Source organism: Pan paniscus, chromosome 1 (assembly GCF_029289425.2).
Source record: "Pan paniscus chromosome 1, NHGRI_mPanPan1-v2.0_pri, whole genome shotgun sequence".
Lineage (NCBI taxonomy): Eukaryota > Metazoa > Chordata > Mammalia > Primates > Hominidae > Pan > Pan paniscus.
The window spans coordinates 207,670,173-207,697,477 of NC_073249.2; the positions used below are offsets into that span (position 1 = coordinate 207,670,173).

Genomic DNA, 27,305 nt, shown 5'->3' on the forward strand with positions numbered 1-27,305 from the left:
TTAAAATATGGCTCTGAAATTTGCATCCTGCTTTTTCCTATTGGGTCACATAAGTCTTATTCCCACTTGCTTAAAACACCTTTGCAAAATTCCTGTTAGTGATCGTACAGTGCTTCATCTTACAGTTGTACCTTAATTTACTCATGTTGGACATGAAGGCTGTTTTCACTTTTTGCTATCATAAATAATGCTGAAATGGATATCTTTGTGTCAAAGATCTCGTGGGTCAAAAAAATTTTAAAAAGGCCAGGCATGGTGGCTCACGCCTATAAACCCAGCACTTTGGGAGGCCGAGGCGGGCAGATCACTGGAGATTAGGAGTTCGATACCAGCCTGGCCAACGTGGTGAGACCCCGTCTCTACTAAAAATACAAAAATTAGCTGGGTGTGGTGGCAGGTGCCTGTAGTCCCAGCTGCTTGGGAGGCTGAGGCAAGAGAATCACTTGAACCTGGGAGGTGGAGGTTGCAGTGAGCCAGGATTGCGCCACTTCACTCCAGCCTGGGCAACAGAGTGAGATTCCATCTCAAAAATAAAAATAAAATACAAAAATTTTTTTTCTTCCCAATTTGGAGCTATCTTACAAAATTGCTTTTTAGATCACCTCTCTAAATTTCAGCTACACGTTGTAATTGCTTACTTTGGCTGGAGGATTGGTTCCTTTGTGTCAGTTTGAGGCATGAGGTGGGGAGTGGCAGAACAGCCAGGCCAGGGCCTGGGAAGATGGCAGGGTCCTTAGAGCCAGTGTGCAGTTATGTTTATAATCTAGACGGGGGTAGGCACGCTATTTTCTGTAAATAATCCCTTTGTGTTCATCATTAGTTTTCAGTAAAGGTTTGTTTGTTTATATGAGTAAGAAAATGTTTTCATTGTTTTAAGAGGGTTGGACCCTAGAGTGTTTTAATAAGATACAAGCCCAAGTTGTCACAGGGTGGGGAGGTGGCAGCTGGGTGTCTGAGACCTCAGGGCTGGGGGGGTGTTGCAGACTGACGGAGGGGCAAGGCCTGGGGCAATGTACACCTCAGGAGAGAGAGGGATTGAGGCCAGAGACACACCTGCCTCTTTCTATGGGAGACACTCCTGCTGAAGCTCTTCATTGATGAAAATAGGAATAGAATTTTTTTTTTTTTCCTTGAGACGGAGTCTGGCTCTGTTGCCCTGGCTGGAGTACAGTGGCATTATCTCTGCTCCCTGCAACCTCCGCCTCCCAGGTTCAAGCAATTCTCCTGCCTCAGCCCCCTGAGTAGCTGGGATTACAGGCGTGCTCCGCCACGCCTGGCTAATTTTTGTATTTTTAGTAGAGACAGGGTTTCACCTGAATAGAGTTTTTTTTAACCAGAGGGGATGTTTGGGGAACAAAGGGGCACTATGAACCCACCAGATATTTCATTCAGACTTTTGTGTGTGTGCACTCCCTGGGGAGAGAGCCCATAGCTTTCATCACAGAGTGCCCCAGAAGGCTTTGAGTCCCTCTTGGTGAGGAAGGCTGAGTCTGGGACATGCCTCACTCTGCGGCCACACACAGCATCTGCCAGGCGGCCTTGCCCAGGTGACCTGGCCTCTCTGTGCCTTGCTTTCCTTGTTTGTAAAGTACCTGACACGGTGCCTGGCACAGCGGAGACACTCAGTGTCACATCAAACCTGTTGTCTTTTTTTCTCTTTAAAACAACAACAACAACAATAACTTAAGCATACCCTGAGAGAAAGCTGTTGTTTTAATTTTGGCTCAGGGAGGTTTCCAAGGCAGCTGTGGACCAGAAACTGACGTCAACAGTCTGAGGTCTCCCTAAAGCCAGGCCGTAAGTCCAGTGGTGCTGCCGTGGCTATATTGATATTATACAGTGTCTTATTTTAAAAAAAGGAATGGATTTTTATCTTTTATTTTTTTTTTTGAGATAGGGTCTTTCTCTGTTGCCCAGGCTAGAGTACAGTGGTGTGATCATAGCTCACTGAAGCTTTGACCTCCCAGGCTCAGGTGATCCTTCTGCCTCAGCCTCCCGAGTAGCTGGGACTACAGGCACGCGCTACCATGCCTGGCTAATTTTTTTGTATTTTTTTTTTGTAGAGGTGGGATCTCAGTATGTTGCCCAGGCTGGTCTCGGAACTCCTGGGCTCAAGCCATCCTCCCAGCTTGGCCTCACAAAGTGCTGTGATTACAGGCGTGAACTACCACTCCTGGCCAGGAATGGATTTTTAAAATCCTGTTATAAAAGTAAGAAAGGTCGTTGTAGAGAAGGATGTAATTATGATTTTAAGGTTTTTTTGTTGGGGGAAGGGTATGAAGTCAGTGATAGACATCTACGTGTTCACTCCTCTGGACGCTGATAGGATGGATGCAAGTAGCGAAGGCCTCCTTCAGCACCACTGGCGTAGAGGTCGTTTGCGCCGCACAGAGGAGGTGTATTTGTATAACGTGGAGTAGGCAGCCAAGCTGAAGGCAGGAGCAACGGAACTTTCCTAAAAACAAACCAGAGTTGGAGATTCTAGAGAGCCTGCGGCATCTTTACAGGAAGCCAGGGAAGGAAAAGCTGTCCAAGCCAAAGGGTTTTTTGGTGATTTTTGAGGACCCTGTATTTTTCAGTCCTTCAGAGCAGCTGGGCTGCTACAAAGCTGCATTTAGGGTTTCCTTTGGCCCCCTGCCCCGGGAGGGCTTTCCTGGACCGAGTGCGAGTGTGAGTGTGAGAAAATTGCCTAATGTCCAGTAAACATTCGACTCATACTGGCCTTAAAGCTTGCAAGAGCCTAGGAGTAGGTGGCAACCAGGCCTTACCGTAAGGGAACTTTAAGTTAGTGTTGCCTGATTTAAATTCAGAGAACTTTTTGTTACAGAGAATTTCAAGCACGTGATATAATGAGCCCCCAATTATCTGTCGCCCAACTTCAGCAGTTATCCTCCGTGCCCAGCGTTGTTTCAGCTGCTCCTGCTCACTCCACACCCCCCCACCCCACTCCCCAGCTCTAATCAGTTTGAATCAGATCCTCTGGTGTAATTGTCATGAGCAGTCTGGGTCTCTCCATTCTGAAAGCCAAATTCTAACAGTGTACCCGATGTAAACAACAGGACTAAGCACTGACTTTTGTTTTTTGAAAATTGTCAGTTAAAAAATTTGTGAGCCTTTTTTTTAGGATTACAGTAATAATGTAGGCTCATTGAAACTGGAAATCACAAACAGGGTTTAAAGATGACAGAGCCCTTCATCTTTCAGCATTTGGAGCTATCACTGATGCTTTTTAAGGGCTGTGGATACCTCTCCTGTGCTTTTTTTTTTTTTTTTTTTTTTGAGACAGAGTCTTGCTCTGTCGCCCAGGCTGGAGTGCAGTGGCACAATCTCAGCTCACTGCAACCTCCGCCTCCCCGGTTCAAGCAATTCTCCTGCTTCAGCCTCCCAAGTAGCTGGGATTACAAGGCATCCACCACCACGCCCAGCTAATTTTTGTACTTTTGGTAGAGATGGGGTTTTGCCATGTTTGCCAGGCTGGTCTCGAACTCCTGACCTCAGGTGATCTGCCCGCCTTGGCCTCCCAAAGTGCTGGGATTATAGGCATGAGCCACTGCGCCTGGCCTCTCCTGAGCTTTTGAGCCGCTTGGTGCTGCTGTTTTTTTTTTTTTCTGTCTGCCTTCTACGCTGGGGACCCCACCCAGCATCACTTGGGAAAGATGTGATGTGATGCTTCTTCAGTTCCATAGTTCTGAGTGTACTGGAGCCACCCTGGGTGTATGTTGTTATGCAAAAAAAGGGGTGAACATGCCCTGCTGTGTATACTAGGTAGGTACTCAGTAAATGAAGCTGAATGAATGTGCTATACCTCACTCCCCTGAGGCCAACAAGGTTTTCTCTTTCTTCCTCTGAAACACTTTAAAACTCCTCTTTCCCTGTGCTGGGCTGGGCAACAAAGCCGAGTCCCAGATAAAATGCAGTGTTCCTGAGTACACCCTTATACTTACTTTATTTCCAAGAAATGTCCCCAAGGAAACCGACTCCTGTTGTGCTCAGGCCAGCAGTGTGCCACGTGTCCCCATCCTCTGACTGCAGGGAGAGTACAGACCCAAGGCTGTAGCTGGGTCACGAGCTGCATGGGCAGGAATGCAGGGTGAGCTAACTGGGATTCACATGTTTTCAGCCTTGCTTACGTTTATATGATGTATATTTTCAAATTTCGTGGACTTTCTGCATAAGGTTTTAGCAGCTATAACTGGTTTTTTTTTTTTTGAGATGGAGTCTCACTCTGTTGCCCAGGCTGGAGTGCAGTGGCACGATCTCAGCTCACGGCAAGCTCCGCCTCCCGGGTTCACGCCATTCTCCTGCCTCAGTCTCCTGAGTAGCTGGGACCACAGGCACCCGCCACCACCCCTGGCTAATTTTTTGTGTTTTTAGTAGAGACGGGGTTTCACCATGTTAGCTAAGGTGGTCTCGATCTCCTGACTTCGTGATCTGCCCGCCTCGGCCTCCCAAAGTGCTGGGATTACAGGCGTGAGCCACCGCGCCCGGCCTAGCAGCTATAACTTTTTTAAAACATGGCTTTTACTGTAATAGTCTGTCTTCAGGATGAACTGGAGTAAGTCAGTAGCGTTGGGTGCACGGATGCCTATCCAGACACTCTGCCCAGGGGACCTCAGCTTGGGTGTCTGCCCAAGTCGCTTCCCCCCACACTGGTCATAGGAGCACAAACCAAACACCTAGCAACATCACAGCACCGTGCTTTGAATCTAGTGGTTGCCATTCAGAACGGTTGGCCTTAGGCTGGTCTGGAGTTCACCTTTTCACGGTGAGGAAAAGTTTGGACTGAGCTGTGAGGGTTGGATTTCAGGGGAAATGCTTAATCTGCATAAGAGAGATTAAATAAAAATAAAAAATTGTTTTTACATCATCTCTTCCAGTATCTATTTCTCACATATTCATTACAAAGGTGTATTTTATGGGCCGGGTGCACGGCTCACACCTGTAATCCCAGCACTTTGGAAGGCTGAGACCGGTGGATCGCTTGAGCCCAGGAGTTCAAGACCAGCCCGGGTAACATGGTGAAACCCCGTCTCTCCAAAAAGTACAAAAATTAACCAGACATGGTGTTATGCAGGCAAGACCCTGCTTCAGAAAAACAAAAAGAAAAGAAAAACAAAGGTATTTTGTATTAAGGTATTTCCTGAATGGTTCTGCCTTGAAGTGCTTTCTAAGCAGGTTATTAGATTTGCAGTAATATATGTATTTTACGTCAGCTGTAGGGAAAACCGGTAGCACCCCCACCTGGCCACACTGTGGTCCTGTCCCGCTCTCTTCGTGTCTGGGCAGATGATGTGGATGGCAGCCAGAGAGACTGCTGAGGTTCTGGATGTTAGGGCCTTGATTCCTGCAAAAAGAAAAAGCACAAACAAAACCAAAACAGAATACTTGCAGGGGTTGCTCTCACGGGAATAAGAGGTGGTTTCTGAAATGGTTGGCGCCTATTAAGCACCCAGTGATCCAGTGGCATGAACCCCTGGGGACAGCCGAGGGCGAGTGGTCTCGGAAGCATGCCATGTGCAGGACACAGCAGAGCTGGGAGTGTCAGCCGGGAGGGAAGCTGCTTGGAGGGAGGCTGAGATGGCTCACTTCAGGTGTCAGGGATGCCATGTGGCAGAGAACTTGCACATCCTTGAGGTGGTTCTGGACAGAGGACTCTCTGTGCTGGAGGCTGCAGTGTAAGGCAGAGCTGCCAAACAGCCAGCACCACGTGACACAGGCTGACCGGGGACATAGTGCATTTTCCCCATAGTCAAGATCACGCAGGGGTCAAAACACCTAGTGCTTTAGGGATTTCATACGGGGGAAGTGGGACTCCAAGGCCACTGATACTGAGATCCCGTGGTTCTTCAAGAACAAAAGACCTTTAATTCAAAGACTTTACTATTAATAATTGATACCATATTTTCCCATATGAGTACAAATGTACATGGGTATGTTCTACAGGAAGGAGGTTATAGTTGTCTAAGATGGTTTTAAAACTTTATTACTGTAAATATAGAATATTTACAAGAGTGGGACAGTCTTGTGCTTTATCTCATGTTTCTGAGATGGGAGTTTTGGGGATAACTTCCAAGAGACGTGTTGCTTCCTGTCCCTCAGATGGGCCAGCCCAAGCCGGGAGGCTTCTTGGCCACAGGCAGCTCTCACCCAGGATGTGCCACCATGCTTCATACCTCCTGAACGCTTGTGGCCATGGGTGGAGCTCTGTGATGTTTACAACATGTAAGAATGAATCCCAACTGATGAGGGAATCTGGTTTCCATCATTGATTGGAAACGGATTCCTATCCCTTTCCCTTGCTCTGGATTTAATCTTCCTGTGAGAATGATCTAAGCCCTTTCCTCTATCAGAGGACAGAAGGGAAACCAGGAGAAAGGGAGGGAGCGACCGTTCCTAATGATCTCTGAGCCACCCAGTGCCCGCCGGCCCCGGTGGGGAGTCACGCACAGCACCTGTGTCCTTGCCTTCGTTGCACCCCTCCCTGTGTTGGAGAGCTGAGATCCTGACGTGGGTACCTCATGTGGCCTCGTGTGTCCTCTGCTGAGTCTCACTGGGAAGCAGCACAAGAAATGGATGAGGCGGAGCAGACCTGGCCTTGGAATCTGGCCCCACGCTTAAGCGAGGATGGTCTTCGTGGCCTTTCTGAGCTTGGCTTCCTCTGAGTGGCGGGAAGCCTCATTGGTCATTTTTCAGAGCCCCTTGGTCCACTCCTCGGCACTAAGACACTTGAGAAAGGCTCCTCTCTTCACTCAGCATGCTATGGGGTTACTTAAGTTTATTTCCTAATTGAATTTTCTCATTAAAACCTGCTTTCCCAGATCTGTTTGGCAGCAGGACAGTTTCGAGGTGGTAGAAGAGAGGCCCAGCTTCCTCTGTATTTCCTTTCCCTGACTTTCTGGAGGCATTATCGAAGCACGCTAAGCCGCACGTAGCTGAAGTGCACAACTGGATGGCTTGTGTTTGTTTCAGTGATAACACACAACATCTGCCTCCCTGCTCTCCCCAGCCTCCCGTCTCTGATCGCGCACTCCCTAGTTTTCCAGCCTCTTCTTAAGCAGCGATTCCAGCTGGCAGCGCCGTGACAAGTGTTTCCGTAAGCATTCCCACGATCCTCTAAGTGAGGAGCATGACCTCGGAACCATGTGCCCGGTCCCCTCCCCTGACGTAGGAGGTGGTGGGAGGTAAGAACAATACTTGGATGGATGGATTCCTCGTCTGGGGCACTGCCGGAAAGCTGAGCATTCGTAGGCCATCCAAACATGATCGTTCTCCAGGGATTCGAGGGTTAGAAGGGGGAAGCGAATTGATTTCCACCTTCGTGTTAGAGGAAGGAGCCTAGGAAAACAACCCCCTCTGCTTTTCCGAGCTCTCCTACCGAGCCTTCTATTAGTTTTGGTCACAGAACTTATGAGCTAAGTATTTAAAAATTGGCAAATGAAAGCAAAGATGTTTTCTCTTTGTGTCATGAAGTTCTTCCACTGGTGAGTTTTGAGGCTCGCTTTGCTGGGGTCCCTGGTAAACAGCTTATTCGGTTTCCCTGGGCTGGCGGGAGCAAGGGGAGGTGTGTTCCTAGCTTTGGAATACTAGAAGGGTGTCTTGCTGTGACAGTACCTGGAATGAGTCTCGTGCCCATGGTGTTCTGTTCCTGATTGCTTTTCCAGTTTCCCATCAAGTCTTTAAGACTGTGGAAGGTACACAGGCTTTCGAGGCTGGCGGACTTAGCATTCTGTATTGACAAGACCTGAAGACAGGAAGCAATTGATGATACCATTTATCTGCTTTATTGGAAGTTAACAGCAACCCACTCAAACACTTATTTGGGAAGGTGTGTCTCCTGGGACTCAGCGGTGTGTGGCCTTGCCTGTGATTTTCGTTTGTAGGTGAGGAATGTACTGACTGGATGTTGTTAGGGTTATGATATCCCAGTCTTCGAGCTGGTCAGCACCTTCTCAAATTTCTCCTTCTCCCACTCTCAGACACAGGCTGTGAGGACTTGTGACATTTCATATATTCATGGAAGGCCTTCCTAGCTTACGGTTCCTTATTGCAAGACTGTTTGTTTTTAATGAAAGCTCTCAGTCAGCAGATTTATTTGTCTGGATGAGAAACCTTTTTATCTGTCATGAAACAGGAAAACACCTTTCTGAGAAACTGAGCATTTGGCTTCCTAAAGAATCATTATATCAGCCATCCCTGGGCTTCCACTTTGTAGAGGTATGTGCTGAAACTTGCTCAGCTTAGATCACTGAGCCTAATCCAGCCCTCCTTGGCTCAGACAACTGAACCATCCAGGCTCCACAGGTCCCAAGGTCTTCCTGGTGTCTGCAGTCCCAGCCACACTGTGGGTACACAGAGTCCAGCACTGTTTTCTAGAGGTTGGCAGAAGGCCAGCGAGGCCTTTGTTGTGAAATTGTTAGATTATATGCTTTTACTTTCTTGTTTCTTCCTCTTTTCTGTTGACTTAACGTGTAGAATTTATGGAGCAGTGACTGTGTCCCAGGTATGTGCCAGATGCTGAATGAGGATTACCCCCACATAATCCTTAAAATAACAGTATAATGTATGTATAGCAGTTGTCCCTCCTTAGCTATGGGGGATATACTCCAAGACCCCCATTGGATGCCTGAAACCACAGATAATATCGAACCCTATATGCTTTGCATTGAGGTGTGACAGCAAAACTAGCACAGATTTCTTTTCCTTCAAAATTTTAGATAGAAGACTCATTCTTACCATAGATCTTAGTCTCCACATATAGTTTTCCCCTTCCTTTATTAAATTGAGAAATTGCACTTAAAGAAGCCCTTTTGTCTTCACTTCGGCATATCTGAATTGCTGGCATCACTACTCTTGTGTTTTAGGGCCATTATGAAGCAAAACAAGGGTAACTTGAACGCAAGCACTGTGACACCATGACAGTGGATCTGAGAACCGAGCCGGCTCCTGAGTGACTAACGGGTACATAGCTTGTACAGTGTGGATACGCGGGACAAAAAGATGATTCATGTCCCAGGCAGGACGGAGTGGGAAGGCATGAGATTTCATCACGCAGAACGGCGTGAAATGTAAAACTTCCAAATTGTTTGTGGAATTTTCCACTTAGTATTTTCAGACCATGGTTGACCACAGGTAACTGAAACTGCCAAAAAACAAAACTGCAGATAAGGGGTGACTACTGTGTTACTACCCTCATTTATAGATGGGGGAACTCGAGGCTCAGAAGAGTTTAGTGACTTGTCCAAGGTCGCACAGCTGGGACCCGGTGGAGTCAGGATTTGAATGCAGACAATCTTGCTTTCAAACCTGTATCCTTAACTAGAGAGCGGTGCTGCCTTCCTCACTTGTGACTCAACTGTGCAAAAGTAGGTGCTAAATAACCCGCTCCTCTTCTTTTGTAGACTTTAAAACAAAGAGATGGCAGTGGTTCTTAGCACAGGTGGCCCAGCTGCTGGGCTCTGTGGAGTATTGAGTAGGCACGCAGGTTCTGGGGTCAGATGCACCTGCCTTTGAACCCCAGCTCTGCCATCCATTTAAATGTGTAAGCTCACCACTCTCTCCGTACCTCAGTTTCTGCATCTGAGACTGATACTGGCACTTAACTCCTTGGTTCATTTTTAAGATTACATGAGATATTGGCATATAAAGCACTTAGAAGAATGGCTTAATAAGTTTTAGCTATTACTATTATCGCTGTGTTTTAAGCCCTAAGTCAGCGCCTGCTGTGCACTACCTGCTTAGTGAAAGTTGTTAGTAGCAGTTGGTTGTTGTGCTGTGTTTGGCAGAGCCTGCTTTAGGTGGTGGTGAGAGTCAGTAATACTGTCCAGGGCTGGGCTTAGTTCCTAGTTATCAAAAAGCTATTTTGGAACTGGAACTTGTTGCTTCCCTTTCTTTAATTCTTTTTGCTCATGGAAGGATGTTAAGCTCCTTCCTCAGCCAGCTTTCTTCTTGAGACATAACACTCAGCGTTTGATTGGGGATGGAAAGAAAGAAGGTTTTGAGCTTGCGAAATATGTCTTGTTGGCAAGATGTTCACCAGCTCTCAGGAAACTTGTCTGTTGATGGAGGAATAATGTTTCCACTAGTAAAGATCATTTTGGCTTACCCAAAAGAACCAAAAAGGAGCGGCCTTGACTGATTTGATTTTCAGGCCCCATGTTCCGTGGCTACCCACTCTCATGCCTTTAGGGAATGTTAACTTACATAAGTGAGAGTGTGCGTGTGTATGTTTAATTCCATATTATAATGAGTGTGGTTTTTTTTTTTCCTTTGAGACAGAAAGGAAAAAAAAAACTTTTTGACTGACTTGATTATCAGGCCCCTTGTTCTGTGGCTACCCACTCTCCTGCCTTTTGGGTGTTTTGTCCCCCAGGCTGGAGTGCAGTGGCACAATCGTGGCTCACTGCAGCCACGACCTCCCAGGCTCAATCTGTCCTCCCACCTCAGCCTCCCAAATAGCTGGGACTACAGGCATGCCCAGTTAATTTTTGTATTTTTTGTAGAGACGGGGTTTTACCGTGTTGCCCAAGCTGGTTTGAACTCCTAGGCTCAAGTGATCCTCCCATTTCGGCCTCCCAAAGTGCTGGGGTTCCAGGCATGAGCCACTGCGTTGGCTAGAAACATTATAATCTTATGTTTTCTGGAATGAAGTTCTGTATAAGAGGATGGTGATAATACCTGTTTTGTATTTTTTTAACGCTTAAAAAAAAAAAAAAAAAAAAGGCTTACTCTGTTGGTCAGGTTGGTCTCAAACTCCTGGCCTCAAGCTGTCCTCTTGCCTCAGCTTCCCAAAGTGCTAGGATTATAGATGTGAGCCACCATGCCCAGCCAATGCCTGTGTTTTTGTCTTTGTTTTATTTAATTGAGTATTTGTTGTTTTAGGAACTATGCTAGTTTCTTTACACATATTTTGTGATATTGTTCTCAAAATAACCCTGTAAGATAGGTTTGATTATTATTGCCGCTAAACAGATGAAGGAATCGAGGCTCAGAGAGGTGAAGGAATTATTCAGACCTTAATTGCTAGGAAATGGCGAGTATGGGCTTTGAACTCTTGTCTGTCTTACTTCCAAGGTCTTTCTGCCAGCTGCAGACCTGCAAGGCCTCTGTGTTTGGTCTGGAAAATCGAAGCCCAAAGGATGTCATGTTTCAGGCATCTCCCTGCCCAGTGGGTCCTGACATTAATTGGAAGAGGGCAGCGTTATGACAGGTCTTGGGTTAAGTTTGCAAAGGTATCATGGGTGGGTAGAGTGTTGCATTGTACATTTCTGTCACTAAAATATGTTTAAAACTTTGGTGATCTATTTAGGGGAGCCAGAGGGCCAGTTGTTGCAGAATTCTGTTGTGCTCTGCAGTGCTGGGCCCATGGTTGTCAGTGTAGAGCGTGGTGCTGTAATAGAGAGTTACCCTTGAGCTGGATGGGGAAGGCCGACAGGGACAAATAGAGATTTGATAGAGTCTTCCATATTGAGTCACACACAGGCATCTGAAATTGGAGCCCAAGAGCCCAGGGAAGAAATAGCCCAAGTGGTTTGTTGGATCAATAAGCACTGTGTTCTTTTCCTCAAGCTTCCTTTTGGACGTAAGTCAAAAAAGCAGCACCACCCCCTTCTAGATAAAATATTTGGATTGATGGAGCCTTCGTTTTTTGCAGATCCTTTAAACCTTTCTGCTTTCCCATCCAGACGTGCCCGTTTGTGCTGTTTGCAGGTTGGACCGAAGCTTCTCCCCGATCTTTGGAAGCCATGTGCAGGGTTTTGTTGGAGTAAACCTGTGTCCAAATATTATAGATTTCATCTAGGCCATTTTATAAATCTGTTTGGTTTATGTGAATTGGCTGCTTCTGCTATGAAAAAAGGAGTTTACTTTTCTTAGCCTTCGTCAGTGAACACGTGGTCGACATTTTTCTGAATTGTTTTTTCTTTTAACTGTTATTTGGAAGACAGGAGCACCCTGCTTTACTCAGCTTCCACTTTTGTGAAAGGCTTCTTGAATTTCTCGTGCCATCGAGGGGGAAATGGACAACATGTACGGCATCCCTTGAAGACGTCTCAGGATTGCCCATAATTATGTGTCTAACTGCCAGTTGACAAAGTGGAGGGATTAGTCGCTTGTTACATGAAACCAGCCAGGATCATGTGGAGGCAGCAGCTGTAGACATCTGTGAAACATTAATGATCAGACACAAAGTGATGGCGCCTTGCAGATCTTCTCAAGGGGTCCAGGAAACCGTCAACCAGAGAAACTGTGTGGGAGAGGCTTTCTTGTTTTCAACAAATCCACCTGCCAGGGATAGTGTTTGTGAGAATACAGTCTGTAATCCACGGTGACAGATTTCAGAATTTGGTAGTAGATGGCATTGTCCATAATTTGTTCATCCCGGGAGAAGAGACTCATTGCCCCTATCTGATTTTGTGAGCTTGCAAGTTGTTCCCTACAAGTCGTTAGAAATCAATTTTATTTCATTGGGAGTGTTTAACATTCTTTGGAGAATGTTTGGGCATGGGAGGGGACCTGTGTTATGTCCTTCTGTGTCATTCAGTGCTCTGGGGCAAGTCACCTTACCCTTCAGGGCCTCATTTTACTTATCTGTGAAACTGGGGTACCCAAGAGCCACCTCCTGCAGCTGTTGCGAGGCTCTCCTGAAACTCACAGGGTGCAGCGCCTGGCCCATGCCGGGCCACCCTTAGCAGTTGTTAGTTTCCTTCCCTTTTGCGTTTGAAATTGGTTTGCCTTTTGGATACCTAGTATTCTTAATAAAGATCAATTCACTTAAAAATAAAAATAAAATTATCTGGACAATATATAAGTATTCTTTTTTTCAAATTTTTTTTGAGAGAGGGTCTCACCTTGTCACCCAGGCTGGAGTGCGGTGGTGCTATCTCAGCTCACTGCAAACTCGGCCACCTAGGTTCAAGTGACTCTCATACCTCAGCCTCCTGGGTAGCTAGGACTACAGGCATACACCACCACACCTGGCTAATTTTTGTATTTTGGATGGAGGTGGGGTTTTGCCATGTTCTCCAGGCTAGTCTTGAACTCCTGGCTTCAATGATCTGCCTACCTCGACCTCCCAAAGTGCTGGGATTACAAATGTGAGCCAGTGTGCCCAGTCTGGACAATATATAAATATTCTTAATACTGCCATTGTTAATGCTAATAATGTAGAATTTTATTCAAAAGAGTCAAAGAGTATTTTCTTTTCTTTTTTTTTTTTTTGAGACAGGATCTCCTTCTGTTATGCAGACTGGGCAGCCTCAACCTCAGGTGATCTTTCCGCCCCAGCCTCCCGAGTAGCTGGGACTACAGGCATGCACCACCACACCTGGCTAATTTAAAAAGTTTTTTGTAGAGACGGGGTCTCGCTGTGTTTCCCAGGCTGGTCTTGAACTACTGGGGTCAAGTGATCTGCCTACCTCTGCCTTCCAAAGTGCTAGGATTACAGGTGTAAGCCACTGCTCGCAGCCCGAAGTAGTATTTTCTTGGATAAAATCAACTCTATTCTTTTTTTTTTTTTTTTGAGACGGAGTCTCACTCTGTCACCCTGGCTGGTGTGCAGTGGTGCAATCTCGGCTCACTGCAAGCTCTGCCTCCTGGGTTCACGCCATTCTCCTGCCTCAGCCTCCCGAGTAGCTGGGACTGCAGGCTCCCGCCACCATGCCCAGCTGATTTTTTGTATTTTTAGTAGAGACGGGGTTTCACCGTGTTAGCCAGGATGGTCTTGATCTCCTGACCTCGGCCAGATGGTCTTGATCTCCTGATCTCCACCCACCTTGGCCTCACAAAGTGCTGGGATTACAGGCATGAGCCACCGTGCCCGGCCCAAAATCAACTCTATTCTTAAATTTTGACTGATGATTAAACTACAGGTTTCTTATCCGAAATGCTTGGGACCAGAAGCATTTTGGATTTGAGACTTCTTTGGATTCTTTTCAGATTTTGAATATTTGCAGAACTTACTGGTCAGCCATTCCTAATCCGAAAGTCTGATATGCTCATTGGAGCCTCATGTCTGCGCTCAAAAAGTTTGGGATTTGGATTTTTGGGTTAGGGCTGTTCAACCTGTATAAGCAGAAGCGCTAAACTGTGTACTAAAGAGATTTGTTTTCTGGTCATGTTTCATTTGCCATTATGTGATGTCTCATTTGTTATGGGTCAGTCCAGGCCTCAATTTTCCACCGTTTATATGGTTTCTAGGGTCCCCTTTAGTGTAACATCCCTGTTGATTCTGTGTTTTAAAGTTGGACAGGTGGAGGGGTAGGCACACCCAAGAGAAAATGCTCCAGCTCACTCAGTTGGCCAGCAGAGCCAAGCACAGTGCCTGAGAAATGTGGCGGAGAGCCATCCTGAGCAATGAGTTTGTTGGTTGTCGTGTGACCCAGGGTTTTTCTGTGCATCAGGTTAGCCCATTTGCTTTGTATATGTTGTAAAAAGCAGGCAGTGATTGCCTTTAGGTAGAGCTGCTTGGAAGCTTCAGTGCACGGCTCAGGGATCAGCAAGCTCTCTGAGGTGCGGGTGCAGGTGCGGGTGCGGGTGGGCGGCCGCCAGCTGTGTGCTGGGAGTGACTAGAGTTGGTGGGTGCAGGGGTAAGAGATATATGCCTTAAAGGGGAAATAGAAGAGCAGCAGAATAAACCCCTGCATACTCTTCCTTGCTGGGCAGCGACTCTGCTTTGCCAATTAAAATGTGCTTGTACAGCCACCCTCCTCTGGCACTCTGGATGGCTAACTCCTTTTGGAGAATTTTTGTCACTTCGCCAGGTTCACCAGGTAAGCTTTGATCTCTGCAAAGGAACTGTTCTGTGTTCAGCAATTAGAGGTTTTGGAGTGTAAACAGTGAATTGGTTATCCAAAAAAACTACAGCGGAAGTATAGCTCCGACTCCTGAGTATGACTCATTTCGGATATTTCACTTCCTGGAGGGATGTGTAAGGGAAAAATCAACTGATGGCTGTTGTAGAGTTTGACACAGAGCCTGTGTGTAGTGTGTAGGTTGCTAAGTTTTCCTCTGGAATAAATATGCCAGGGAGAGGCGCGTGGAAATTTTCCTTGCCGGGGAGGGTGTCAGGGTAGTTTGGGGACTCTGCTAGTGCTACCACAGTTGTCTGGTTTCGATGGCCTCAGATGGGGTTGGGAGCACCGGTAAATAGGGAGAAGGTTCAAATAGATGAGATGGTGGAAATATTTCTTGATGCTGTCCTGGGCTGGGGAAATGGAGCAGAGGGCTTCAGAAAGCAAGCTGCATGAGGGAGTTACTAGAGGGCAGGAAAACAAAGGGAAGGTGATCTTCCATGGACACATGTGGAATTCCTTCAGCTCTCACTGTCCCTGCCTCTCTTCTCCTTGTGGCTTTAGGGAAGCCATGTGCTCCATCGTACTCAGGGCAGGGGCGGTTGTGTGGAGTGAGTGCTGTGCAAGCCTGCCCTCCTTTGTGGGTGCTTAATGACTTGGAAACTGACATAACACTCCGCCTACCTTTCTAGAGACTCCTGGCAGCCTGAATGGAAAACCTGTGTCAAGTGAGGGAAAAATTCAGGCAGAAAGGACCCTCTAGCACCTAAAAAATGTTATGTAAAAGTCCTGGCAGATAAGCCATGTGCTTTACTCTCTGGGAGGGTTCCTACCCTTTATGGAGGATGCTCTGTGGGCGGTGCCCTTATGGCCCAGACGTGGTACCTCATTCCCAGTGGCCCGTGAGGTAGACAGTACCGTCGGGCCCAGGTTTTAAAGAAGACTAAGGTTCCAAGGGATGAGGTGGTGACTTGCTTATGCAGGTTGTATGGGAAAGTAGGAATTATTAGTATATCGTATCTCTGCCTTTAGAGTCTTGAACTTCTTCAAGAAAAGGAAGAAGTAATCTTCATATAGTGTCAGGGTACTTACAAACTATTTGTGGGCTGTGACTCTCTACCCCAAGTTATCAACCTGATTTATTCCTTCTCTCAGAGTTTCTTTTTTTTTGTTTGAAATGAGAGCAGATTTCTAATTTTCTGGGTTCTCAACCTCATAGCAGATTAGAAGCAACATATTAGTTGAGGAAGTGTAACTGACAGCCTGGCAGAAGAAGCAGATAAATGTAAAAAGCAGACACACGGTGCCATTCCAAGAGTGGCTACTCATACACTGTCCTTAGGCTAATGAGAAATGGTTTAGCTGTGTTCATTGCATTGTCCTGTGATCATTTGCATTGTGTAAAAATGTAGAGCAGGTAATACATTTTAGAGAGATTGCTGTCTTCTAGAATTTTTTTAAAAAGTTGATACCTTGAAGACCTGGACAAATCACTGGGAGGACCAGTCCTCGAAAATAATGGGGTAGCTGGGATGCTGGGCGTTGAATGTAGGAGGATGGTGTAGTTCTTTCCTGCTTTTTTTTTCTGGCTGTCCTCTACCTTAGGTCACAGCTCCTTGAGGGTGAGAATCTCATCTCACTGTTCGGTTGTGTCTGCCAGTCACTTACACAGTCCCTGGATGAAAGACTCACAGGGGAGAAGGGCTTGGGGCAGAGCCAGGCCTCAAAACACGAAGAAGATCCGGGTTTAGGTGCGGATTTTGCCTCTATCTGTGCAACCTGGCAAAACTTGCGCTGGACCTCATTATGCATCGTCAAATGAAGGAGCAGGACTCAGATGAAATTGAGATGTCAGTCCAGATCTAATTTCTGTGATCCCAACAGAATTTTTTTAAAGGAGAGACTTGTTTATAGAAGAAAAAAGAGAGAGACACATAAAGCAGTTATGTTTTCACGGTAATCCAAATGACCTTAACATAGCCACTGAATTGTTCACTTTAAAATGGCTAATTTTTCTTTTTCTTTTTTTTTTGGCAGGTGGGGGGAGGGTGTGGGGACAGTCTCACTCTGTCACCCAGGCTGGAGTGCAGTGGCATGATCTCAGCTCACTGCAACCTTCGCCTTCCAGTTTCAAGTGATTCTCCTGCCTCAGCCTCCCGTGTAGCTGGGATTACAGGCATCTGCCACCATGCCCTGCTAATTTTTGTATTTTTAGTAGAGGTGGGGTTTCACCATATTGGCAATGCTGGTCTTGAACTCCTGACCTCAAGTGATCCACCCGCCTCCACCTCCCAAAGTGCTGGGATTACAGGCGTGAGCCACTATGTCCAGCCCTAAAATGGTTACATTTTATTCCTCAAATGAGATAGGAGTTTATTTCTCATATAACAACAGGTCACCCATTCTGGCTGGTGGGTCATCCACAGAGCCAGCCTCTTCCTTCATGTTGCCCTGCCATCTCCCAGGGTTTTGTGTTTGTCTGTATGGTCAGAGTAGGACTAGAATGGTTACTTTTATGTTGCATGGTTTTTAAAAAACAAAACAAACAAAAAAACCTCAATTTAAAAAGATGACATTGACTTGGCTATGATGGTAGACAGCAGACCCCAAAAGGTTGAAGAAGGCTTGGTCCGCCAAGTGGACTTCCGCTGTGGCTGTGATTCCCTTGACAGCGAGGGTATTGGATTTTCCCATGGGAACAGAAAGTCATCCAAGGAGTATTCGTGTGTTTGTGTTTGAGGCATCTCCCTCCTGCACAGCTATCGTCACATCCCAGAGGACACTCAGGCAGTGGAGGAAGCACTTTTCTTTTTATTAATCCAAAATGTGCAGTTTTCCAGAGTGACCTAAAGATGAGTGGTCGGCTGGGCCGGCCCAGGATTCCTTCTCCAAATCGCCCCCAGCACAAACTGTTCCCGGGCCACAAGGCAGAAAACAGATTTGACGTTTAAACAAAGTTGCTTATTGGGTCACGGATTATACAAGACAAACCATGGTTAAGTGAGACTCCATAAATTTGTGGTAAGTCATTCTGGGCGCCAGCAGAGTTTACCTTTGTGCTGTCTATGAAGTTATTTGCTAAGCCTCTCGGGAATGTAAACGAGTGAAGGTCTTGATGAACTTAAGAACAAACTCTGAAGGCCTTGAAGCTTTCGTTGGTTGTTTATGTACAGACAGATGCTGTTAAGCACAAATCTGCCTTAACCAGCCACTACAGCAGGCCAAGCAGGACCTCTGCTTGCAAGCATTAGCAATTTGAGTTACTGCCTGTGCCTGTCTTTGAAATTAAAAACAGTGGGTTTTAAAAGCACACACAAAACGTACACACTCCGGTGAGGCTGTGGCACCATCCTCTAGCAGTTGGCCCCAGCTAGGAAACGTAGTCACCTCAGGCTCCTTGGGCTTCTTCCCATTTCCAGTAACTGACCTCGTCCTATCTGTTGTGACCTTAAAGTCTTTGGCTCTCCTCCTCTCTGGCCATCCAGCCAGAGACCTGGTTGCTGTAGAGGCTCCTCTGCTAGCTCTTCTGTCCCCAGTTTCGTCTCTGGTTAGGCTGTCTCCCCAAGGTCACCAGACAAATCCTTCTGTGTCATTTACTGTTGCTGTCTAACAAAACCATCCCGAAACCTAGTGACTTAAAGGAACAATTCATTTCATTGTCTCTGATGGTTTCTGTGGGTCAGGAGTTCAGGAGGGCCTTGGCTGGGTGGTTCTGGCTTGGGGTCTCATGCTATTGCAGTCAGATAGCTGAAGCTGGAACAGTGGGAGCCTGGAGCACCTGGGGGCTCAGTGGGCCTCCCTCTGTCCATGGAGTCTCAGGGACTCTTCTGCACAGGGTGGCCTCGGGGCAGTTGAGTGGGCTCCAGGCCTGTGTGTTTAGCAGGCAGGGAGAAGCCGCATTGTCTCTTGTGGGCTCACAAGTCATAGGGCATCATTTGTGCTGGGCTCTGATGATAAAAAGTTACAAAAGCTCCTCCGGTTCCAAGGCGGAGGGGACACAGCCCCCCCCACCCCCCGCCCCACCACAAGTGGGAGGAGTGTCACAGTCACGCTGCAAGAGGAGCATGTGGGATGTGACTGCTTGTTATGGTCATTTTTGGAAAATATAATCTGCTTCGCCTTCTAAGTCACAACAGCAGTCGTCATTCCCCTGTGGAAAAATCTCTAGGGGCTCCAAAACCTTCACAGAAAAGTGGATTTTAAAGAATGTGGCACAGATGCCTTACCTATAAACTGGACAGGAGCAAAAAACTGCGGGGAGAAGTGAGGTTCTGAGCCTAGCTCCTCGGGCCAGCATAGCTGCCCCCTGAGTAGTTTGGGTGTGATCTGGCCCTTGTGACAAGGCCCCAGTCACCTCCCCAGGCCATGCCCCACGGTTCCCCACCTCCTCCTCCACGCACCTGGCTCACCTCTCCTTAGCCTGCTGCACCTGCTGCCTGGAAAGGCACACCTGCTTATCCAGGGCTAACCTGCTCCTGTGGCCCCATTCTGAGACATCTTCTGGGGCTCCCTGCCCTACTTAGTGGACACCTCTACTCTGACATTGACATTGTTGTAGATGGTGTGTTTACTCTACCAAACTTGGAGTGTAGGGACTGGTTACATCTCACTTGATGGTTTCCAAATCAGACTTTGCCCTGGAGTTTGCCTAGTAGGCCAAGTTTTCCTGTATGCAGATGATTTCATAATACCATCAGATGTCTGAACACTGTAGCAGATATTTAGATGGTGGGGTTTTATTTGACTGATTTCTTATTCTGAAAAATTGTTTTAGTCCGTATTAATGGTGGTTTTATTTATTGCAGGGTGATTTAAGCAATTTTATGCTTTTTCTTTAAATCATGTGAAAACAGGAGGTGAAATATTTCTTATCTCAGTTTATATACCAAAATAAGAAAATAACACAAAAAACCCCCTAAACCTACCCCTTGGAGCCTTGCCAGCTTAAAATGGGGTAACTGTCCCCTCCTTATTATTTGACATCCTAACAAGGACTCTTCCTTGATTTTTTTTTTCCACACTGATTTTGACTGCACCATAAGCTCCATGAGGAGCAGAGACTTTTATGTTCACCACTCAGCATCAAAAACAGTGCTTGTTACCTAGGAAACACTCACATAATGATCAGATGATTAATTGAATGGACAGAGAATTCCAGAGGATAAGGAGGAATGGTCCTTCTTTTACTATTTACCTTTCCACCTGGAACACACCATTGGGTGGTGGAACTGGTGAAGCTCATTGTATGAAGGAGGTGCCTGGACCAGTCAGAGTTTTGAAGGAGCTGGCCTGTGGAGAGCTCTTAGCCACCGGGTGACAGTTTACTTCCCCTGACTGGCCTTCTGTTTATTTTGTAGCCATGTGAGGGAGGGAAGTCCTAGGAAAATAATTGACACAAAGAAGTACAAATCAGTGTATTGTGAACTGTGCCTTGTCTCTTTGTACCTTCTCTGTCTCATCATTGTACACACCACACGACCTTGTGGTTATTTGCTGTTTTATGGACAATTGGTTCCTTGAGGCTTGGGACTGGGTCTCATTTGTTGGGCCGGATTCAGGGCCTGGCCCAGGGTTGGCACTCAGTGCACAGTTGTTGAACTACATGTAGCCCAGTTGCTGGCCTGCAAGTGGCCAAATCCAGGATGATGGTCTTGTTTTGAAGGGTGTGGCGGTTAGGCATGTCTGCTCTTGCAGTAGGATAGAGGGCACTCCATCTAGAAGGAGTCTTAGAGTTCATCTGGGCCAAATCCCAGGCCACGAGGTTAAGTGAGCAGTCCAAAGCACACAGACGTCTAGTGACAGGGCATACCTTGGACCCTGGACTCCTGAGTCCTAAGCCCTCTCTTTACTTGCTCTTCCTTGTATTTTTTGACCTGCTCCGTTTCTGTCCTGGGCCGGTTCACCCCTCCTTAGGCAACCTGGTGGTTCCCTGCTCCCAGGAAGTCACTGTATTGATGCCAAACTTAGTGCGGACACCTGATGGGCATAGCACACTACAACCCAGAACTCCTGGGCTTGAACGATCCTCCTGCCTCAGCTTCCCGAGTAGCCGGAACTACAGGCACGCACCACCACTCCCTGCATACTTGTAGTTTTTTCTATTACCTTTAAAAAAAGTTTAGATATCTGATAATCATAACTTAAGCATCGCGTTGATGATGAATACCCTTGAACCTGCCATTCCATGTGAGACCTAGACAGTATAGCTTTCATCTTCCCCTCATGGCTTCCCTAGAACTGCTCTTCTACTCTTCTTAAATGTTGTATTTATCATTCCTTTGTCTTGGCTTAAAGAAAAAAAAAAAGCCTTGTTATATTAGTCTAAAACACGTGTCTAAATAATAAGAGTGTTCATGGCCAGGTGCGGTGGCTCACGCCTGTAAACCCAGCACTTCGGGAGGCTGAGGCAGATGGATAGCTTGAGCTCAGGACTTTGAGACCAGCCTGGGCAACATGGCAAAACCCCATCTCTACAAAAAATAGAAAAATTGGCTGGGCATGGTGGCTCATGCTTGTAATCCCAGCACTTTGGGAGGCCGAGGTGGGCGGATCGCTTGAGGTCAAGCGTTTGAGACCATCCTGGGCAGCATGGTGAAACCCCATCTCTACCAAACTACAAAAAATTAGCCAGGCATGGTGGCCCCCCAGCTACTTGGAGGGCTGAGGTGGGAGGATGGCTTGAGCCTGGGAGGTGGAGGCTACAGTGAGCTGACATTGCGCCACTATACTCCAGCCTGGGTAACAAAGTGAGACCCTGTCTCAAGAAAAACAAAAATAACCAGGCATGGTGGTGTGTGCCTGTAATCCAAGCTACTTAGGAGGCTGAGATGGGAGGAGGATAGCTTGAGCCCAGGAGACAGAGGTTGCAGTGAGCTGAGCTTGTGCCACTACAGTCCAGCCTGGGCGACAGAGTGAGAGCCTATCTTTAAAAAAAAAAGAATGTTCACTATTGCTTGTTATTGAGCTTTATATAAAAGTGACAGCATCCTAGGGAGGCCCCTGGGACTAGCCCCCTCCCTCCGTCCCCATCGTTCCATTGCCTGGGTCACTTACGTTGTTGCTTGTAGCTGAAGGTCATCCACATCTGCTTCATTCTCTGGTGCCGTTTCCTGTTTGGACCCCTTAGGGTTTGGGATGACTCCCAAGCAAATGGCTCCAGTTAACTCTAATTTTAACGTCTTAAAAGCTGTCATTAAGCTTTCCCATGTTGCTTCACTTATGGGAAGCATTTAGTCATTTCCTCATTGAATGATAGTTAAACATCCTTAGCCCTAGAAATTTGTAGTGAAACATTTCCAATTAAGATTAATTGGGATTAATGCAAAATATGAGTCAGATCCTTTTGTAGTAGTATTCTAGTGCTGTCAACTAGATACAGGTCTACAGAGGACTGTCCAGCCCCCTTGCGGGGTGGGGATGTGATCAGCATATTGGAACTGGGCTTGTGAACAGGCACTGAAGAAGGGTTAAAACAGTGTCTTTCACCTTGAGCTTCTCTGGTCAACTTAGGTCTTTTCCTAGATAACACTGCTCAGTTTTCTAGTTAATCCCTTCTATGTTCTGTCTGGATCGCCGTTTCAAATTAGACAGGCTTACTTATATCTTAATTTGCTTTTCATTTATAAGGAGGATTGCTAATATCTAGTTGAGATGCTTTCTGAAGACCAGAAATTTTTAGGGGTTATGTGTGGGTTTGTTGTTGTTGTTGTTGTTGTTGTTGTTTTTGAGATGGAGTCTCGCTCTGTCGCCCAGGCTGGAGTGATCTGGCCTCACTGCAAGCTCCGCCTCCTGGGTTCATGCCATTCTCCTGCCTCAGCCTCCCGAGTTGCTGGAACTACAGGCACCCGCCACTACGCCCGGCTAATTTTTTTGTATTTTTAGTAGAGACGGGGATTCACCACGTTAGCCAGGATGGTCTCGATCTCCTGACCTCATGATCCGCCCGCCTTGGCCTCCCAAAGTGTATGTGTGGTCTTTAAATTAGAATTATATATAAAACGTTTGCCTGCATGTGCAGTCTTCCTGAGGGGGACTTTATTGTCAATCAGATTCTGGGAATCTGCAGCCCCCAAACCAATTATTTTTAGCCCAGGGCTTCTCAGCCTTAACTCTATTAACGTTTGGGCCGGGTGATTCTTTGTTGTGGGGAGGCTGTGTATCGCGTTTTGGGATGTTTAGAAGCATCCCTGGCCCCTACCTATTAGATGTCAGTAGTTTCTTCTCTCCCAGTTGTGACAAAAATGTCTCCATACATTGCCAGATGTCTCCTGGCAGGGTTGTTGGAGGTGTGTGTGTATGTGTGTGCACGTGTGCAAAATCATCCCTAGTTGAGAAATACTAGTTTATACCTTTTAACGAGTTTGACTGGAATCATTTAGGGTTTTCTATTCTTGCTTGGCCAAGAGAATACGTAGCTTTGTATTGAGTTTGAACATTAGCTCTAGTTTCAGGGGAGCAAGAGAGAGAGAGAGAGATCCAGGGCTGGGTTGAGGGGCAGGGAGGTTGGGCAGGGGAATCATTTAAAATTTTTAAAAAGATTTAAAAGCTGTATGTTTATTTGTATGCACTCAATATCCCCAATCATTAAACACATACTACTGTGTATTAAATGTTCCACATACATTACTAAATTATTGTCACTCTCTAAGGAAGATACTGTGTTCCCATTTTATGGATAAATAAATAGAGACTTCTAGAGATTAAGAAACCCACCCAAGGCCATAAGTTAATGAATGGCAGTATTGGGAATTGAATATGTCTCTCTAGAGTCGAATCAGCTTATCTGTGTGTTCTGCCCAAGACGTGGTGTTAAAATTTCCTCTCATGCCAGTGGGCCAAACCCATCACTGTGGCCTTGGCTGACACATGTTGGCATAGAAATGCGTGGCACAAGTAGGGAATTCATGGTTGCTGGCATTCAGCAAAACAAGTGGTAGAATTTCTGGTGTGGTGTTTTTCTTTTCTCTTTGCAGGGGAGCCAGTTCGTTGTGTGTTCCAGGATGAACTGTCACTGATAGCCATCTTGAGCAAGGGACAGGCTTTTTCTTTTCTTTCATTCTTTTTTAAAACAGCTGGCTGTATATGCCATGTCAATATCTTTTTTTAAAAAAATGAAATTGACTCTCCTTAATAATGTGTTATGTCTTTGGTGACTATGAAGTGGGTCCTTGCCCCACGGCCTACTTGTGGTTAACAGACCTGGAGTATAAATGGTAATATTCAAAAGTTGTATTTCGTTAAGGCCAAATGTGGCATTTTGAGGATTACTTTGTGTATTTTATGAGACTGTAGCTTGTTGATTTAGGCCTTCCAAAAATCCTGAAATTGGTCTGAGCAGAGCAGATTCCAGATACAAATCAGATAGTGGCTGCTTGGGTAGTGTTGGGGACTCCATCTGCCTTACTTGGAGTCACCTGTACTTCTAAGAGTTGCATACACAGGTCTTCACCATTGTACCTGGCCCACCTTTCTCACTTTATTTCTTGTCTCATCTCCTGAGGTCTAGCCTTCTGTGTTAGAACCCACTGTGCATTGAATTTACTTTGCATTTTACCAGCCTTGCCTCCGCTCAGTTCCCTTCCTCTCCCCCTCCCTTTATTTATTTATTTTTTATATCTTTATGGTGACTGGCACATGGTGGCTCTTAGTAAATATTTGCAGCATATGTACTGTGAGGAGAGTATGGTGAAGCACAGGATGCATAGCTTTAAAAAGGTGCTTGGGCTGGGCATGGTGGCTCATGCTTGTAATCCCGGCACTTTGGGAGGCCAAGACAGTTTGACTGCTTGAGCCCAGGAGTTCAAGACCACCCTGGGCAATATGGCAAAACCTCATGTTTCCCCCCCTCCCCCCCCAAAAAAACTACAAAATTAGCCAGGTGTGGTGGCGTGCACCTGTGGTCCCAACTACTCTGGAGGCTGAGGTGGGAGGATCACTTGAGCCTGGAAAGTGGGGGTTGTAGGGAGCCAAGATCATGCCACTACACTCCAGCCTGGGTGACACAGCAAGACCCTATCTTTAAAAAATGAAAAACATTTTTTAAAAGAGTGCTTGATAAACAAGAGTAATGGTTGTCTTTCCAGTCCTTGCCTCTGCAGTGACCTAATGCATTTGCAGTCCAGTTTGCTGGGTGGAGTGAGCTCTTGACTGTAGTGTGGTCCAGGTCTTAGTGTCCTAAGTTTCTATTGAATGAATGAAGCACTTTTAACCCCGTGTGCATCTTGCCACTTGTTCTTTGCCTGGCTTTTCTCCCTCCCTTGGAGCTTATCAAGGAACCTGGCCTGGGGATGTTACCTGATGTTTATACCCAGGTTACAACAAAGGGCAAAAGTAATCCGCCACTAGAGTGTGCTTACCATGGAACCAACTGGGAGGCACGACATCTGCAGCCACCAGGGCCTGTTGAGCAGGAGCAGGGGAGCCGGTGAGGGAGCTTTCTGACGTCTCCAGCCTGCTTCCACTTCTTTCAGGGTCTTTTGGATGCCCCCACTTGAGACAGAGACTGCTGTCAAAGGGGAGCAAACAGCCTGCACAGTCGCCCCCCGCTCCAGGCTGCTGGCACACACAGACCTGGCGGAGGGCCCACTGCGTGGCTCTTTGGGTTTTAGAATGCCTTGGGCAAGCATGCTTTTTAAAAGGAGTTTTTGATATTCCTTCTGGCAAAAATGACTGACGCACTTGTATTTCTCCCTCCACAGAGTGATCAGCAGCTGGACTGTGCCTTGGACCTAATGAGGCGCCTGCCTCCCCAGCAAATCGAGAAAAACCTCAGCGACCTGATTGACCTGGTATGTTCCTCCTTCATATGGTTCCATTTGAGACTGCGGCTAAGAGTTAGTTGCTTTTGTGTAGCTTTTTCCACGCAGAATTCACAACACAGGAAACCTTTTCTCTCCCTGGCAGACGATGCCACTGGACTATGAGATTCCTCCAGGCAGAGAGAAGATGGATTTCATATGGTGGTCTGTCATTCAGAACCATCTGTGTTGTTGAAGCCCAAGTTAGGAGTTCTAAAGTTAATGACAGTCTGCTCCCTCCCCAGCTGCCTTGTCTTCAGTTTCTAGAAGCTTGCATTTAGACGTGGTGAGGAAGAGGCCATACCCATCCCGCAGGCATTCAGCAGTGCACGCAGGCCAGACGTATCAGTCTCTGCTATGGTGTGAGTTTCTCCAGCCAACACAGTACAAGCATCTACCTGTAAGATGCTTCCGTGGCTTCATTTCTAGTTTGAAAAGGTATAACAAGCAAAAGTTGGCTTGTTAAAGGGCCCGTCACATCTAGTTTTTAAATATTCTTTTCATTTTCATAGATTTTTATGCTCAGAATGATTGGTCTCAAGATGTTGCCTCAAATTCACTAGCACCATATTATTTGAAGAGTGCTCAAAATATTCAAAAACATCTATAAAGCCATAGGAAATATTGGAAAGAAATAAAATCAGGTCCTAAGAGGCCAACCGAATCACCCTGATCACTTGGCAGTGAGTTCTGGTGCTGGGTTTGGAATGTGAGTCCCTGAGTCTGGTCCTTTGTTTTTTCCACTGTGTCCTGTGTCTTCTTGGATGTAATTATCCATTGCCAAGCATGGCTCATCAGTGAGGTATCTTTTTAGAGTGGGTTGGGAACTTGTTCATATGCTGTAGTGATTTATTTAATTCCATTGTATGCATTCAGAACATTTTTACTAGGAAAAATATATGACTGCTAGGAGAGGCACGGATGTCATTCACAGAAAACTTTATACAGCAGCCCGAAAGGTCTGTAGTGCGACTATTTGTATATTTACAGGGATGCAAACTCCCAGCTGAGAGGCAAGTGTGTGACACAGAGCGGAACCTGTGGAGGGAGTTGGGAACCTGCTGTATCTCATTCATAGTAATTCAGGAAGTGGGAAGAAAGAGGTTTCTTGAGGTCACTGGCTGCTCAGAGAGACAACTGCACATGCTTGTGATGTAAGCGGAGAGAAGGCAGGTATCAAAAAGAGAGGGTCCCGCCAGACAGTCGACATTTCAGGGGGGTAGTAACATAGTTGTGATGCAAATGAACCCACTGTGTGCTCAGGATCAGGGGTCCCCGGCCAGGAGCCAGCGAGTGAGGAAGATCATTGAAGTGGGCATGGTGGGATCTGGAGGCACAGGCCCCTGTGGGAAGAGCAGCTGCCCTCGTTACTCCTGGTGCTTGTTGCCCTGTTGGAAGTAGAGCCTCTGTTGCTCATTTTCACATTTTTCCAGAGGAGCCATATATTTGGGGTTTTATGTAAAATTTCCTGGTTTGTTTGTGTGTGGTGGTTTTTTTTTTTTTTTTTTTTTTTGTGATAGAGTCTCATTCTGTCACCCGGGCTGTAGTGCAGTGGGGTGATCTTGGTTCACTGCAATCTCCACCTCCCCGGTTCAAGCAATCCTCCTGCCTCAGCCTCCCCAGTAGCTGGGATTACAGGCGCCCACGACCGTGCCCAGCTAATTTTATATTTTCATTAGAGACGGGATTTCACCATGTTGGTCAAGCTTGTCTCAAACTCTTG

The 27,305-nt window shown here is 46.5% G+C and overlaps 1 protein-coding gene across 2 annotated transcripts in view; it reads left to right on the forward strand.

The window, feature by feature from the left end:
• CAPZB (capping actin protein of muscle Z-line subunit beta) overlaps positions 1-27,305 on the forward strand; it is a 146,623-nt gene that overhangs the window by 40,181 nt on the left and 79,137 nt on the right. For both annotated transcript variants that reach the window (XM_034956957.4, XM_034956949.4), the window contains exon 2: positions 25,484-25,573. In XM_034956957.4, the coding sequence (XP_034812848.1) occupies positions 25,484-25,573 (90 nt within the window). The remainder of the gene's footprint in view (positions 1-25,483; positions 25,574-27,305) is intronic.